Source organism: Barbus barbus, assembly GCF_936440315.1.
Source record: "Barbus barbus genome assembly, chromosome: 4".
Taxonomy (NCBI): Eukaryota; Metazoa; Chordata; class Actinopteri; order Cypriniformes; family Cyprinidae; genus Barbus; species Barbus barbus.
The window spans coordinates 23,578,484-23,597,141 of record NC_136732.1 but is presented as its reverse complement, the minus strand read 5'-3'; the positions used below and the strand labels follow the sequence as shown (position 1 = coordinate 23,597,141).

Sequence of the window (18,658 nt, the reverse complement as noted above, 5' to 3'; positions counted from 1 at the left end):
TTATCCATTTAACACATCCTTTCTGAATAAAAGTATTAATTAAAAAAATAATAAATAAGAAAACTATTACTGACCCAAACTTTTGAATAGTGGTTTTCTAATTTCTATTTTGAATAAACACTGTTCTTTTTCAATTTTATTTCTCAAACAATCCTGAAAAATATCACAGGTCCCAAAAAGTATTAAGCAGCACAACTTTTTCCAACACTGATTATAAATTAGCATATTAGAATGATTTCTGAAGGATCATGTGACACTGAAAATTTAGCTTTGCTTCAAATATTAAATAGAATATATTATTAAGTATATAAGTATATTAAAATAGAAAACTTTTGTTTTAAATTGCAATAATATTTCACAATATAATTTTGTGAAATAATAGTATTTTTTATCAAATAGATACAGACTTGATGAGCATAAGAAGCTTCTTTAAAAAATGTACTGATCCCAAACTTTTGAATAGCAGTGTATTGTACTGTAAAATGTTTTTGTGCTTGTCATGATGTGACACACAGCAGCCACAATAGCACTGTATAACTGATATATGCTTGTTTTTTGTTTTTGTTTCCTTTTTATTCGAAATATTTCCAAATGTATTAACCTACCCTATATCAGGAAATATCTCGATTCTCAAATATGTGTAATAAGTAAATGCTTTTTGCACCTTTATAGATTATGTTATTTGATCAATAAATGGTGATGGGCAAAGTAGACGAATAGTGTAATCTATTAATTACACATAAAAACCCAACTTTTTATTTAAGTAGCTACCAGATATGGGTGTCATGCCATACAATTGTTTTAATACGACTGACTTTGTATTTAATGTGAATTTAATAACAATATTGTAAGTTACTAATTATAACACTTTCATTTTACAGAAAACAAAAAACATTTGCATTATCAAAAAACATTTTCATTCAGTCTAGCCAGAGTTTAAGGACTCTCAAAAACTCCCATTAAAATCACTGCAGCTGTTTACACTGTGAAATGAATGTCTTATTTACATTCGTAAGCACATCTGCACTTTGTTGTTTCTGATGAGAGAATTCACCAGATAATTCAGTCAGCAAGCCAGTGAAGAAAACACCACGTTAAGGTGATGACTCATCTGAACGTCTCTGATTGGTCATTGCATTCATAAGCTCAACAGAATCATGTGTGATTGGTTATAATGCAGCTCTGCACAAACACGTCTGTCTCTGGCTCAGCGCCAGTCAGCGAACGCAGATTTGAATTTAGCAGCTGATGCTGTGCCGCACTGTTCTAATCACACCGGTGTGATTAAATCAAATATAAAAAATATTATTCGGCTATTTTTTTGTGTTTTGTAAGCTGCATTCAAAATCTCGAAATCTGAGGGGGCACGTGCCCCTCACTTTGAATGGGCATGACGCCTCTGCTGTACATTATAATGTTGTGATGCCTAAATTCAATACTAGCATTTAAAATTAGAGATTGTTGTTTTTACTGTTTTGTTTTTTATGTATTTAAACCAAATGGTTTAGAGTTTTCATTTCTGCCATAGCATCAAAGTAATTATGGGCTAGTTATCATCCAGAATTTTGATATCAGTGCATCTACAGTATTTTCTAATCAGTACATTTGTGTGTTGCATGCAGTACTGTCGCTCCCTATACACAGAGTACACAGTTTGGTTAGGGCACTAACTCCCAGAGGGGCACCATTCCAGTTGCTCAAAATAAATAAATAAATAAAACTTTAATTCTATATTAATATTAAAAGTAACATATACATAAAAATATAAACATGAACGTATATCATTATAAAAACGGCATTTTACAGTGAACACGATGAAGCCCGTGCATCCCTTTCAGGTTCATAATCCTGTGAAACTTTTTTGGTTGTTGACGTTAATAACGTGTTTTAATGTCGTAATAATTTAAACGTATATAATAGTTTCCATGTTCCCTTATGAAAATTAGCCATGGTTTTACTTCGAATAAAACCAAAAATCATGGTTCTTGTAGCTATGGTACCTACAAATTAACCATGGTTTTGTTACTTCAAATAATAGTTTACAAAGAAGTATTAGGATAATATTTTTTGTGGTTATAAAAACCGCCAACAACATCCTTTAAAATTACTTAAAATGCATTAGGCTATATAAAAACAATGATGCAATAATGATTGGTTAATTAATAATTATATGGTTTCATTGAATAACACTGTTAAAATACATAGCCTAATGTAATACAAAACAAACAATTTATGTACATTAGCCTATTATTACAAATGCATGCAAAGGGAGCCAAAGGCCTGGTAATTGCTGCTGATACACTTACAGGATGATTATATCCTTGTTTAATATTGACCAAACATTTAATTAAAATATTCACTTAACCTTCTATTTTTGGCCACCTTTTGCTATAGTAGCTACAGCCTCTAATTTCTTCAACAAAAAACATGTGGACATAACCTTTACAAAAATTAACCATGGTTTTATCTTAGTAAAACTGCTTAATTTTATTTTGTATGATTTCTGAATGCTTGAGACTGTATTAATAAAATCAGAGCCATAGGTAACTACTCTAGAGTTTAGACAATTGTGATTTATAAATAATATAATTTAATTACAATTTAATTATTTATTTAGTCTACTTTTATATTTTATTAAAGTTCTATTTCGACACCTATAGTAGGTGTTTTTTTTTACTTCCATAATAATTGAAGGAGGGGGCACAACAGTACAATTCTGCTTAGGGCACCCATATGGCCATCAGCGGCCCTGGGTGCATGACTTATAACTAGATTTATAATTATTTATCTTGCTCATCTTCACTAAGACTGGCATCTCCACAAAGCATACATGCAATACTGCTTGAGATTTTGACTTCAGCAAGAAATCTCGGGAGACAAGATCCTGCCAACCTTTTAAACGGCTTTGGATCAAGAAATGCTGCCTAAGGAAGAAGCTGACAAGGTTTTGGACAGAGTCTATAAACAAACAGTCACTAGTCAGACTAATTATGCAATGATGCTTCAGTCTCATAGATTGTTTCATTTGTCTTCAGGTTATCACATGTTTGAAGAATACACAGTTCGGTAGTAGATAAAACAAAACATGGGCAAAAGAAAATGGAGCCTTTAATCCTTGAAGTAAAAAGGAACACAAAGACATTTGTGTTTTGCACAGAAAAAAAGTGCTGAAGATTGACGTTTTCTTTGTGAGGCTGTGTTGATACATGCGTACATGACTAGAAAGACAAATCAAACTGACAGGCTGAATGACATGATGTACGGTTAGAAAAAAACAAGGTGACATCAAACAAAAATGATAATAGGTTGTTGTAAAAAAGACTGTGAAATGAGTGACGTGCATATAAAAAATTAGGATAGGTGCCGGAGAAGACATTAATTTCTCATCTTCCTTTAATTTGGAGGGCCATTTTGATGGATGAAATGACTAATGAGGACTGAGATCTCACCTTGAAGCTCATGTCCCCTTTCCTGCAGCACAGGCAGGCGAGCATGAGGAAGACAAACGTGAAGAGGCCGGAGAAGGAGACAGCAACCACCGCCAGAGAGGACGGCCATGACAGCTCACTCAACGGGGAGCCACCTGGGGTGCACAAACAGACATTTAGTCTCAAACTCTGCTCTCCAAACCTCAGATATAAAGAGTAAAAGACTATGTTTAAAGGTGAAGCTTAAATCACAAACAGATTCCTAAACAATCCTTCCATCTATCCATCTAATCCTTCCATCATTTATAAGATACATTTTTCCCATTTATGGTTAAAATTTAGCTTTAAAGTCCCTATGTACTTTGTTAGTGGACATTACTAGTCTTGAGGTAAAAAATTAATTTGTGCAAGTTAATCCACAGAAAATCTGAAAATGGCCAACTTCATAAATAAAAACTTTAAAACGCCTGATAAAAACATGACAACCATTACAGAGAAAATAACATATCATAATCTCTTTGTCTTTATGAATGAAGAGACTATTTTGAGCTATTAAAAGCTGATAAGAGAATAACACCGGTTTTATCTAAATGTTTCATAACAGCATCAGAAGAAGCATGCGGTTGCTGTCTGTAATTTGATTTGGTGGGCATCACATTTGAATATATCACTTGTTCATGAAGAAACATGATGAAACCAGGGCTAATGGAATCTGTTTTTCTTGTTGTGGTGAATCACTGAGACACAGTCTGCATGATGATATAGTATAGGGTTAAAAAACCTAGATATGAGATGATGACTCACTTGTTATTCAGAATGAAACGCAAGTTGCACCGTTTTATCAGTTTATGAAGTGAGAGACCGTGATATGGATGTCAAAGCAAATTCAGGAAATGTGGTGGTATGCAAAGGAGCTGTATATTAATGAATACTGATGAAAATATAACTAAAGTATATTGAGAAAATATAATGTGATCTTAAAGGGATATTCCATAGAAATGCAAGATTATTTTTTTTATCCTCCTGTGGCAATCAAAACCTTAGAAAAAAAAGATATGTCGCAGAATGCCCAAGCTGCTCATTTTCTCACTGAAATGGATGGTGATTCACACGGCCAAACTCCAAAAATTACAATAAAAGGACCACAAAGGTACCATAAAAGTTAGTCAATACAACTTGTGCCCTAAGTCTTCAAAAGACATACAATAGAGAGCTGCAGTGATGGCGTATTTTTGTAGACCATTCCAGAAGTTTGCAACATCCTGATTCCCTTAACAATAGGATTTTCTGTTGGCTTTTAGATTAATGTAGAAAATAAGCTCTGTGACCAACAAACATTTATGATTCTTACATGTTCATCAAAATAATCTTCATACATAAAAACATCTTTTATTCATTTTAAATACTAAACACAATTGTCCAAAGTAAAATTCTAAAGTTAGGTTTTAAACAAGCTACACCACGGTTGCATGACTTCAGTGTCACCAACGCAAAGCTTCAGACAAATCTTTTGATCTTTACTTAAACCAGTAGTTTGACAAGAGTGTGAAACTATAGCATGAATTATGTAGTAAAACATGAAAATATTTGAGCTTGTGTTAAATCAAAGCTAAATCATTTCATGGTTTTAAGACTCATTCATAAAACACTCTAGCTTTATGTGAGAAAAAGACCTGAAAAAAAACATGAAATTTAAATCGAAAGGATCATTCATGAACAGAATAATCCAGAGGAATAGGGACGACCTGAAGAGCGGGAGAACACATAAACCTATTAGCTTGGTTCATGAATAAGAATTACACTGACATACCCACTAGTCCTACCTGATAGAGCAGAGATTGTTAAAATGGCGCCAGATAATGATTATCACCTAAAAATTAGGGGGTGAAATTTGAAATGTCCCCTCAATGTAAAACTGAGGCTGTTTAAACATGCCTCCCAGCTGCCCATTTTGATTGCTTGTATGCAAATGAAGCAGAACCGATGCGATTCGGGCCAAAAGCATTTAGGCCTTTTCACACTCTGTCATTACAAGGACTCCGCAGGGGCAATGTCACATTTTGGACCAGTGAGATTTAATCTGACTTTCACTGTAATCCTGCTGTCAGCAGGAGACACACAAACACAAATGCATGTGCTCTCTCTCAGTTGAAAAAGTACATGAACATCCTGATCTGCAGAACTCTGCACTACAATGGCCATGTGTCCTGAAATAGAGGAAGTGGCTTGTTTTGCTGATATGCTGACACGTGTCGCTGTGGACACCGTGTTTCTACACATGACGTCCGTCAGGGGTCATGTGGGTTGTAAGGCCAGTGCCTCGAAACGAAAATAGACATGGGATGAAAGGCAAAAGCACAAATACAAGAAAACTGAAATCTGATGGGCTCTGTTTCGAAACCTAGGCTAATGTGCCCTGCTGTATACTACCTCCAAAGGCAGCTGTCTTTTAAGGGAGCATCCTAACTTAAATAGATTGTCATCCAATACCATTTTAAAGTTTGGGATTAGTAGAGCTTTTAATGTTTTTGCTCAGACTGCTATGATCACCAAGGCAGCAAAATACAGTAATATTATGAAAAAATATTACAGTTTAAAATAACCATTTTCTATTTGAATATATTTTAAAATGCAATTTATTTCTGTGAGGCAAAGCTGAATTACTCCAGTCTTCAGTGTCACATGATCCTTCAGAATCATGTTGAAAACACTATTTGCTGCTTAATATTTTTGTGGAAACCATCATACATTTTTTCATTATTCTTTGATGAATACAAAGTTCAAATCTTTTGTAACATTATAAATGCCTTTACTGTCACCTTTGATCAATTGAATGGGTCCTTGCTGAATAAAAGTATGAATTTCTTTCAAAAAAATGACAAAATCTTTCCAACCCCACACTTTTGAACGGCAATGCAGCTCTAAATCAAACAAACAGCTAGCAAACTCGACACACAATTGATTTCAGTAGAGTTTGGTGTTAACATGTTGCTAAACTAATGGCGCAGTAAGCACAAAAATAAACAAAGATTGGGGCAATAGTGAATTTTAATTACTCTGAACTATTTTTTATCATTTATCACTTTGAACTATTAAATGAATTATAATCAGTTTAACTGCTATTTTGAATTTTTTAAATTTCACTGGACTTACCACAATGCACTATGGATTGGCTTCACAAATGATACATGCATTGCTGTTTTAGAATTTGCCAAAATGAGGTAAAAAATGCATAACAATGCTGCATTCAAAAAAAGTCTTCACATCAGGAGAACAGCTATGACACCTTAATAAAGCTGTCTATGTAGGCATCTCAGTGGGTTTTGGAACAGAGGCAATGTGACCCAGGAGCAGCGGAGCATGTGTGTATACACAACACCACATGCAGAGACACGGTCAGCAATGTGTTGGGTGTACGAAAGCATTTCTCCCACCCACTCCTGCGTCTCCATGGTAACAGGCTGGCTGTTACTTATTTCTTTCCTGAAATAAGAAGGATGCCTCATGTAGACACGGGTGTTCAGAATCACACACTATCAGACAAAATGCGGTATGCATAGTACCTGCATGCATATTCGCAGCAAAACCAAAACCAGTTGTCTTAATGAATGTTATTTTAAACAATAAACATTAATTTGTATATTAAACTTAAATTTGCATTGCCGAAAATAAGCTCTGACCAACAAATATTTATGATTCTTACACATTTACTTCAAGGAAATATTCACAAATGAACACAACTTTTATGAATTGTTAAGTGTAATTACAATCGCGAGAAGTACAAAGCTAACATTAATGCAATTGGTGTCATATTTTTTGGACTAATTGCATTACTTTCTGGTTTGAGGTTTCTTCCACATTGCTTGAGGTTTGAATGGTAAAAGGGGTGTTTGGGAAACCTGTCCAATCATGCATACTATATATTAACCGAAAGGTTGTATAAGGGATAGTTCACCCAAACATGACAATTCTGTCATCAATTACTCGCCCTCATGTCATTCTAATCCCATAAGACTTTTGTTAATCTTTGAAACACAAATTAAGATATTTTAATGAAACCCGAGAGTTTTCTCTCCCTTCATTAAAATGTCCATTATATCAAACTGTTGATGTTACAAAAAGTTTAGGCTTTTATTCATATAGAAACATATTCATATTCATATAAACATATTCATATAGAAACATTGATCATTATACATCAATCATGGTAAATGGAAGCTTCCATTGACAATATCTGACAAGCTCTATATATGTTAATTCATCAATGTGAATACAATTAAAATAAACACAAAAAAATTAACAAATTAAATCTGTTCGTAAAGTGTGTTTATAAAGTGATTATTTCCCCCCAAGAAGATTTGGTTTAAAAGACTGATATTGACTAATATCTTTGATTTGTCTGCACTATTGACCTCTACAGTCAACTATAAATATAAGTTTCATGACTGATGAACTTTGCAGCATTGACATTGTGACTGAATTAAACTGAATACACTCTGAACCAAATTTATCTGAATAATGATACTATTGTCTTATTTCCTTCACAACTCTACCACCATTATTTTCCTGTTTACTAATGTGAATCTGCTTTGAAACAGGCTGTATTATATAAAGCACTATGGAAATGCATGTCTTGACTTGAATTTGACTAAATCACTCACTTCATATGAATGACATTCAAGATATCTTTATTAACTTTTTGAACAACGTTTGGAACGACATGAGGGTGATGAGCATATATATTCACATTAACGCTAGTGGAACAAAAATTACTTTCACCTTTAAAGACGAACAGACAACAGCTGATAAAGTTGGAGTTGTGGCGTGTATAGAGAAAAATAATGAGCTGATAGTTGAGGGTGAGTGAATAGATGGAAGGAAGGAGGGGGCAGCAGTCGCTGGGGAGATGAGACATCCTGTTCACTGCATCATAAGCAGTGTGACTCACTCCTCTCACATAGGATGACATTAGACAGGGTTCCCTCCAAACCTAATTCTTTTACTAGTTTATGCTTTTTTTGTGGATCTTGCCACTGAACCCAAAAAACACTTTTCTAGTTTTGCTGCTGTTTTCCTTCAGGTTTCCAAAAAAACCCGACTTCACTAAAAGTAAGGGGAAATGAACTGGAAATATATATATATTAAACCAGCATTTTTACACACATTTTATTGTACAGTAACTGTGGAGCCTGGCAGTGTTTCCCTTCCACTAATATTTGATGATCATACCCATTCTAAGATATCTTGCTCCCACATTAAAAACACAGGAACGTGACCATAAATGATTGATACATGCCCAAAATTGTTAAGACTTGCACTACTAACCAGGGTTGGACTTGCAGCTTTGAACTAGAAACTTGGATGTCGGCAAGTTCAGGTTCAGCCATCTGGTGGTAGTTAGCTTTAGACCAGCATAATATTAGCAACCAAAGACGTATAATATATAGGCTTACAGTGGGGGGAAAAATTATTTGATCCCCTGCTGATTTTGTACATTTGCCCACTGACAAAGAAATGATCAGTTTATAATTTTAATGGTAGGTTTATTTGAACAGTTGAAAATAAGTGTCAATCTCCCTCGGACTCCATGGGGCTCCATGCAAGATCTCACCTCGTGGAGTTTCAATGATCATGAGAACGGTGAGGAATCAGCCCAGAACTACACGGGAGGATCTTGTCAATGATCTCAAGGCAGCTGGGACCATAGTCACCAAGAAAACAATTTGTAACACACTACGCTGTGAAGGACTGAAATCCTGCAGCGCCTGCAAGGTTCCCCTGCTCAAGAAAGCACATGCACAGGCCCGTCTGAAGTTTTACCATTAAAATTATAGACTGATCATTTCTTTGTCAGTTGGCAAACGTACAAAATCAGCAGGGGATCAAATAAGTTTTTCCCCCACAGTATGTCTGTCAGCTGCCATCTATAGGAGGTTTTTGTACATTAAGTTCTCTGGATAGTAATGGACCAAGACATATTCTTCACAAGTAAAAGATTCTGCCTGTGCAAGCTTGATATGTCTGTTTTCTGTCACTCCAGCTACTGTCATGGTTAGAAGAAAAAAATTATGAACCAAATGAATTGCAATATTGCATCCTTTTTGAACGACCCCTATTGCTGACACAAAAAACAAACTGGAATTCATTCATTTCCAATAGAGAGTAGTATGGGAGCTATGTGGAGGTCCAACAATATTCATATGCAGAATTTCCAGATCTGTTTTGAGCTTCAGGTGCGTTGAACTATGTGAACTTTTTTGCTGCTAGGCCGGATGAGACCAAAATACCGGATGTGATGCATTCTAATGAAATCCGGATGTGATGCATTCTAATGAGCTCAAGGTAAGAATTAGCAATATATTTATTAATAACAATAAATAAAATGCTATTCTTTAAATACTATTTCTGTAAAATGGGTGGTCATAAATAATTATGACCAAAATAACTATTTGACTCAAAGTCTCAAAGTCTTTTTATTTAAAAATTCCATGTTTAATTCAATGATACTTGCGATTTCTTTCTATTTGTGAAATTTACTAGCAATTCTTTTCAGTTGTGTTTCAGGATGTCAATCTGAATTTTTGGGAGTAAATACTGAAACTGTAAAATGCAGCTGTCACTCCTGTAAACAAACAAAGCTTTAAGAGTCACAAGTGTATTTAACTGTAGTATGTACGTGACTTACTGCACTTGATTTTATGAGCGCCCAGATCCAGTTTATTACAAAGCCGTTCAAAGATGGACACTTGAGATGGATACTCAAGGTTGCAGTTTCAGCACTCTCTGCTATTGAAAAGGGGCAACTAGAGAAAACTGAGGAAATAACAGATAGATATTGAGAGAAGAAGCTCTAAATCTTCAGCTGTCCTAACAAACCCATGTCAGGGCCTCTATAGTAAGCTCATGATTTCACAAAAGAGGTTCATGACATTGCGGCAACAAAGCCTTTTTGGTGTTTGTGGTACCACTGCTGTATTCTGATGAAAGACCATGCAAGAGGTGCTGCTAATAACACACAGTGACTGCAGAGAGCCTCAGGTGCAGAGCCGCTCAGCTTAACTTGCGCTGTGTGAACGTCCTCTAACCACACAGGACACTCACAGTGGTGCACTGTGGCTGCTTTACATTTAATCTATCATCGTAGATGAAGGGTTACTTAAAAAAACTTTTATGTTACTAATATCAGTAGCTTAATATCTTAATATGATGATAATAACGTAACATAATCGAATTTCTTTAGGTTAGTTCTGGATTACCCCAAGGTCACAAATGTATAAGCCTATTTTCACCTATATAAAAGTTAACTAATTATTTTATTATGGCTATATTACTGTTTAAAGCTTTGGGGGTGGTAAGAATCTCTTATGCTTACAAGGTTTGTAAGATAGTATTACAATTTAAAATTAAAATGTTCTATTTGAATATATTTTAAAAACCAATTTATTTATGTGTTGCTAATCTGAATTTTCTACAACATTACTCCAGTCTTCAGTGTCACGTGATCCTTCAAAAATCATTCTGATATGCTGATTTAATGCTCAAGAACATTTCTTTTTATCATCAATGTTTTGACTAATCCTCAATTTATTTGTTTGTTTGTTCATGAGCAGAAGTGTAATTGTAACATTATTTTACTGTGACTATATTTATACATGATTACAAGTTTATATCTACCATTTGACTGCAACCTTATATTTTCCAACTGTGACTTTAAATCTCACAATATGACTTTTATCCTCACATTTACCATTTTATTGTTTACTTTAAGTGGGAAACAGGCTTGTACACTTATGTAATTCAAGAAATGGGGAAAGCAACATCTATATTAACTTTTGCCTACATTTCCTATGTGTAAACACCAAAACAATGTCACTATTACATGGTCATATTTTATCTAATTTTTAGGGTAGGAAACAAAGCGAGGCAAAGTCAAGGGAGATGGGAAAAGAGGAAATAAGCAAGTCAAACTAATTTATTGGAACTGGGATTGAAGTGGCAAGTGACTTTAACAAAGTACAAAATCGCACATCAAAAAAAAAGAAAGAGTACACTGTCATCCATTTTCCATAACATTATCAAACAAGAGGTTAGCTAGATGAAGCAGAGAGAATATAATGGGTAAACGTGAATAAATAAGAAAGCTGATGGACCAGTGCCCTCTAGGTCATGACTGCAAAGTGCTGTTGTTATATTCAACAAGGCATACAAAGCATTGAGATTTGTCTTTTTATGACACATACTGCTTTACTTTACAATACAATGCCCTACCAGGACTTTAATTTTAAGAACTGCTTTTTTAAGTACGCCATTGTTGGCACTCTTGTAGCAGCTCTTTTGTATTTCTTTGATACTCTCTGACTCTCTGCAGATGAATGTTACCAAAAAAACAACCTTGAATTCAGGTGTTGTCCAAAAGACATATGACTCCCAGTCCCCACAGACCTCCAGACATGGACATTAATTCCAAAACTCATCAGGCAGGAGGCCTTCGGGACGAGAGCTGGGCTTTATGAAGCCGTGGCACAACATTGTTGTGGCATCAATAAGTTATCGCCTCGTCCTCTGCTAGGAGTGGACACTGTCTGCGAGAGAGAGTATTTTAACAATCGCGTTGATGCCTGATAGGAAGGAAGCACAGAAGGGAGGGAGGGCCACCTGTGTCCCTATTTTTAGCCTCCATCTCTCTCTCTTGCCGTTTTTCTCATGTGCACGCACTCTTCCTCCTCCTGTCTCAGCACATAAGTCACATAATGTAAGATCACATAAGTTTCCAGCTGAGCTGTTCTTTTCCTCATGTTTGTACACTTTAAAAGGCACGCATACAGGTGCATTTCAGAAAATTAGAATATGGTGAAAAAGTTCATTTTTTCTTGTAACTTATTTCAAAAAGTGAAACTTTCATATATTTTAGATTCATTACATGTAAAGTAAAACCCTTCAAAAGTTTTTTTGTTTTAATTTTGATGATTACAGCTTACAGCTCATGAAAGTCAAAAATCAGTATCTCAAAATATTAGAATATTTCCTAAGATCAATCAAAAAAAGGCTTTGCAAAACAGAAAAGTTCAAGTTGTTTAAAGTATGTTCATTTATGCACTCAATACTTGGTCTGGGCTCCTTTAGCACAAACTCCAGCATCAGTGAGGAATGGCATGGAAGCGATCAGCCTGTGGCTCTGCTGAGGCACTATTGAGCCTTCAGCTCGTCTGGATTGTTGGATTGACAGTTTCTCATCTTTCTCTTGAAAATATACCATAGATTCTCTATAGGGTTCAGGTCAGGCATGTTGGCCAATCAAGCACAGTAATATCATGGTCAGCAAAGCACTTGGAAGTGGTTTTGGCAGTGTGGGTAGGTGCTAAATTCCTGCTGGAAAAGGAAATCAGCATCTCCATAAAGCTTGTCAGCAGATGGAAGCATAAAGTGCTCTAAAATCTCCTGGTAGACGGCTGCATTGACTTTGGATTTGATAAAACACAATGGACCAACACCAGCAGATGTCACTTTCAAAATTTACTTTCATCTGAAAAGAGGCTTTGGACCACTGAGCAACAGTTCAGTTCTTTTTCTCCTTAGCCCAGGTAAGATGCTTTTGATGTTGTCTCTGGTTCAGAAGTGGCTTGGTAGCCCTTTTCCTGAAGACGTCTGAGCGTGGTGACTCTTGATGCACTGACTCCAGCTTCAGACCACTCCTTGTGAAGCCCTCCCAAGTTTGAATCGGCTTTGCTTGACAGTATTCTCAAGCTTGCGGTCATCCCTGTTGCTTGTGCAGATTTTCCTACCCAGATTATTCCTTCCAGTCAACTTTGCATTTAATATGCTTTGATACAGCACTCCTTGAACAACCACACCTTTCAGTAATGACCCTCTGTGACTTACCCTCTTTGTGAAGGGTGTCAATGATCGTCTTCTGGACCATTGCCAATTCAGCAGTGTTCTCCATTATTGTGGTTTCAAAGAACAAGAGATACCCAGAATTTATACTTTATGGATGGTCATTTATTGAAACTCAAATGTAAATATTCTAATATTTTGAGATACTGATTTTTGACTTTCATTAGCTGTAAGCTCTAATCATCAAAATTAAAACAAAAAACTTTTGAAGTGTTTTACTTTGCATGTAATGAATCTAAAATATATGAAAGTTTCACTTTTTGAAATAAGTTACAAGAAAAAAATGAACTTTTTCACCATATTCTAATTTTCTGAGATGCACCTGTACATACCCATAATGCCTTTCACCTCTGTGACCAGGTGCTGACAGCTTTGCAGAGTTGGTGTTGTGCCAATCTTGACACTACTGCAATAAAAACTCCAGTAAGTGAGGGTTGCATTCTTCCAGAACAGCATTATTTTAGTGGTATTTATATACTATTACAGTGTTTATGAATGTTCTAAATGAGGATTTTTTCTGTTTTAATTTTAATTTAACTATTTAAATTCAGCTTTATTTTTATCAACTTTAGTACTTCTACTTAAACTTTTTTTAGTTAGTTGCCAAGTCATCATTTCAGATTTTCATTTTTTAGATTTTGTTTTTCATTTAGTAATTTATTTTACTTTATTTCAGATTTATTTCAGTAACCAAAAACAGTTTTTTAATTTCCGTTTCAGTTTTTTTTGTTTGTTTTTTGTTTACCGACAACAACAACAAAACTTTTTCAGACAAGGGAACATTATTCATCAGACAATGTTGCTTAGGGTCATCTGGACGAGCAGCACATTTTTCCCCTCTCTCACACTAAAAAACAAGACCAAGCTCCATTTGCTTCAGTGGATAAGCCTATATCAGTGGCAATCAGAGAATAAACGATGAGCACTGGAACGCTAGTGGAGGTACTCGTTCAGCTCCATGACAGTATTGACCTTTACACACTGATATAGAGCAGAGTGCACCAGACTCTAGCTGAGACAATGGGAAAACAGGACAAGTGACATTTAGCGAAGAAGAATATTGGGCCTAGTATGTGGGTGGGATTAGGGGAGTGATTCACATTTGTCCCAGTTTGGCCTTCTTGGAGTTTAAGGAACATCAAGAGGGAAAATCTGGCTCTGTTATAAATCATGGTGAACTGCCTACACCGAAAATAATGTCTTTTAAACAATGTTTACCTAGAAATTGCTAGCAAATGTCACAAATAAAAAAATATAACATTTTAGTATAAATTTTAACATTTTTAATTTGACATTTTAGTGTAAATACAGGCATCATAGCATAAAAAACATACACTGTTTGTTATTTAAAGTTAATCTTTAAAAAACACTAATAATTTAATAACACTTGAAAAAGTAATCTAGCAGATCTCAAATTAATGAATAAATACAAGAATTTTCATGCATTAATCGCTTTTTTATAGCCAATGTGTAAACAGTTTGTAACAAAAAAAGGTTTTCACTCTGTGAAAGCCTGTATAGACTGATATTTATATAAAGGACTCGGGACATTCTGGCCAGGAAAGTCAAAAGTATGTGACATTTACACACACTCTCAAGAGCCTCTCTTCCGTTCTTTGACACATGAAATGAATGCTTATGTTTAGGTTAATGCCAAAAGTACAATTCTGTACTGTAAATGTGTCATGCAAAGAAAAGGGATTAATTCAATCTATAATTAATCTATATAGTCCTCAGTCTCAAATACACATCAGAACCAAACTATCATAACAGTGTAATTTTTAATCACCTCATCTGTCAACATGATGCTGGTGAACTGCAGAGCTGGCTCAAACATATCCACATCGCTTTGATCAGATGGTTTCTTAACTGCTGCTTTCTCACCGCTGTCATTTTTGTTGTGTGTTTATTTTGAGAGGAAACTGCCAGAGGTGGAAAGTAACGAATTACATTTACTTGCGTTACTGTAATTGAGTAGCTTTTTTGTGTACTTCTACTTTTTAAAGTAATTTTTAAAATCTGTAATTTTACTTTTACTTAAGTATATTTTGTTTGAAGTATTGTACTTCGCTACATTTAAAACACATTCATTACTGAGTAAAAAAATATAAAAAAATTGCTCCCTGGAAACTACTGCAGTAAATAATGGGCAGGAGACAAACTGGCGCTAAAATCACAAGAAAGATGCAGACGGACAAGACAGGCGTTAGTGGTGCAGACCCAGCTGAAAACCAAACCCCGTCGTATTCTGCTGAAGTTGAACTCGAAGGAAATGAAGACCAAACTAGCATCTTATAAAATCTCAGACATCAACCCTTCGCAAGCATGTAGAGGTAAGGTAAATACTTGCATCATTGCATTGGTGGTTAAAATGAAGCTTTGGCAGTTTAGCAAAAGGTTTTGCACAAATTAGCCACAGTGGTGCAGGGTGTGCGATATCGTCTGTGACAATATCGTAATTGTTGTTTTAACGATGTGCGATTTCACATTATCAGTATTTAGCCAAAAACCAAACAAAACACTCATACTGTGTGTGAAGTCTAGTAGATTAGACTGTCTGTTAAAATGCATCCAACCCTGCTCCAACACACACACCATGTAGTTTTCAAATAAGCCTAAATGATTAGATTAGTATAGATATAACCCTAATTGATTAGACCTAAATGATTAGTATAGATATAAGTAATCTAAGTAATCCAGCTATAGCTGGATCAGATGTGTTTAATTAGGGTTATATCTATACTGTTGTACTGAGTTTGACACCCTTGGCCTATCCCATTGTTACGTCCCTCTCACTGTTAAAAAGTAACTAAGTAAATTTTACTCTGAGTAAATTTTAAATGAGCTACTTTTTACTTCTACTTGAGTAGATTTTTAGATTGGTACTTTTACTTGTACTTAAATAAAATTGCATTAAGGTAATGGTACTTTTACTTGAGTAGAATATTTCTGTACTCATTCCACCTCTGTAAACTGCATAGCACATATTTATATATTCATCGTTTATATGTGCTGTACTTTCATATATTTCTCATGTAGTTAGCTTAGCAACACGCTATTTGCAAGCACTAATGGAAAAACTGTGAGATGAGTTTCCTATGCAGTGCTATTTGTATGACACAGATTCACTAATGCATTCAGTTATCAATGTTTTACACTCTGCTCCGTTTAACACATTTTATCATATTTGCACAGATTTCTCACCACAATTATAGCAGAACATGTGAAAAAGTGTAGAGATCCAAGAGAGCCTTATCATGGCCTATGCAGAAATACACGCAAACACACGAGTAAACAAAAAACATCCTTTCATTAAACAGTCAATGCTGAATCAGTGGAAAAGTGCTGTGGTCTGTTCACTGCCCTAGAGAATAATTGATGCTGACAGCTGCCTTCTGTCAACCACTGAGTGAGTGAGATGACAAAACCACTGAGAGAGGGAGAGCGCGATATATTGCCAAATTGCTATTGGCCAATAGATGATGGCCAATAGGGTGTTGAAGCGGCTGAAAGAATGAAGACATTGAACCATGTGGTGATTCGGAGAAGGAATGTTTCTTGGTAAAGGTTCAATGAGGGTGGAGGGTAAACAGCAAGTGGCTCTTTTCATTGCATGTAAAGCGCAGAACCACTAGTTCAGCACAGATGGCAACCCATAGCCCTCGTAACCACAGTAATCAGCGGGGCTTGATGGGTGATGGGGAGCAAGCAATCTTAAATGCCTCTTCTCAGAAGCTTTACTTCTGGAGCGGTTTACACCTACTGGTTGTGAATGAATTCTTGTAAATAAGGCAAACAGTCACTGAAAAGATAGAATGAGTACTATGGAAGTCAATGGCTACCATCAACCATTGCTTACCAAAGTTCTTCAAAATATCTTCTTTTGTGTTTAGGATAAGAACAAACTCGACTCAAATTGATTTCATCAGAATTTTACATTAGCATGATCCTAAGTTAACAGTTCAATACAAAAGTCCCTTTCAAGGAAAATCAGTTCACTCTGTGGCCATATTTGCAATGCCTCTTAGGCAGCTATTTCAGACATGCAAGACCAGTTCTTTTCTACTAAAATGAGGAAACATTAAAATCTTAAAAACTGATTGCCAAACTCACATTTAAATTACAAATTTAAAATCTGATCACATAAATGTTGTTTCTTGAGCATTAAACAAGCATGACATTATCAATTGGCCGATTGTCTTTTTTGTTTCGAAGGCAGGACTTATTACAGTAGATTACGCACTGCACTTTCTTCTATTCAAATTAATACCAACAAACTATTTGTATATACAGCCTTTGAGCATAAAACTGCATAGAAAGCAAACTCTGGATAAAATAGTATATTTTAGTGAAGTGAAGTGACATTCAGCCAAGTATGGTGACCCACACTCGGAATTCGTGCTCTGCATTTAACCCATCCAACGTGCACACACACAGCAGTGAACACACACACACCGTGAACACACACCCGGAGCAGTGGGCAGCCATTTTATGCTGCAGCGCCCGGGGAGCAGTTGGGGGTTCGGTGCCTTGCTCAAGGGCACCTCAGTCGTGGTATTGAGGGTGGAGAGAGCGCTGGACATTCACTCCCCCCACCTACAATTCCTGCCGGCGGAGACTCGAACCCGCAACCTTTGGATTACAAGTCCGACTCTCTAACCATTAGGCCAGGACTTCCCGATTAGACCTAAATGATTAGTTGTAAACTAATGTTGTAAAAAACTAAACTAAGTTGTAAAAAAAATGATAATTTTACATTAATTAGATGTATTTAGTGTTTTTATCAATAAGTTTTTGGTATTGAGTTAATAGTAAATATATAATTTTCCTCTTTTTGGATGGATTTCCTTCACTGAGTTGCATTATCTTCTCCATAAATGATACATGCCATGCTGCCTTATAATTTGGTAAAAGTTATCTTGAAAGGCAATGTAATTATTTTGCTTATCATTTGAAACTGACTTTGTGTCGGGAACTCATCTGTGATGCCTTAAAATGCTGTTTATGTTCCAACTCGCTAGGTTTTGGAATAGATCCTTTGACCAGAAACCCAGATTTGTTGGGTTGTCTCAATCCCTAGATAATTCATAATTAATTACTCAAAGTCATTTATTTTTAGTGCAGGGTATCTTTGCATTGCTGTTTCTTTCATGCCCCCACAGAAACACTTATGAGAACATTAATTTGTTTCTAAGTGTGTGTGTGTGTGTGTGTGTGTGTGTGTGTGTGTGTGCGTGCGTGTGTGTGTGTGCGTAGGCACATTCAGGAAGGAGGCAGGCAATGTGTTTTTCTGTGACCATTCCCTCTCAGGAACAACATGTGTGACACAGATAAGA

At 35.6% G+C, this 18,658-nt stretch overlaps 2 protein-coding genes across 4 annotated transcripts in view; one reads left to right on the top strand and one right to left on the bottom strand.

The window, feature by feature from the left end:
• The window catches only part of LOC306869079 (uncharacterized protein), a 409,393-nt gene that overhangs the window by 115,518 nt on the left and 275,217 nt on the right, over nucleotides 1–18,658 (top strand). The gene's annotated exons all lie outside the window — the stretch shown is intronic.
• The window catches only part of LOC306869077 (serine/threonine-protein kinase LMTK1-like), a 58,265-nt gene that overhangs the window by 33,017 nt on the left and 6,590 nt on the right, over nucleotides 1–18,658 (bottom strand). For all 3 annotated transcript variants that reach the window (XM_079415670.1, XM_079415669.1, XM_079415668.1), the window contains exon 2: nucleotides 3,450–3,583. In XM_079415670.1, coding sequence (XP_079271796.1) covers nucleotides 3,450–3,583 — 134 coding nt within the window. The remainder of the gene's footprint in view (nucleotides 1–3,449; nucleotides 3,584–18,658) is intronic.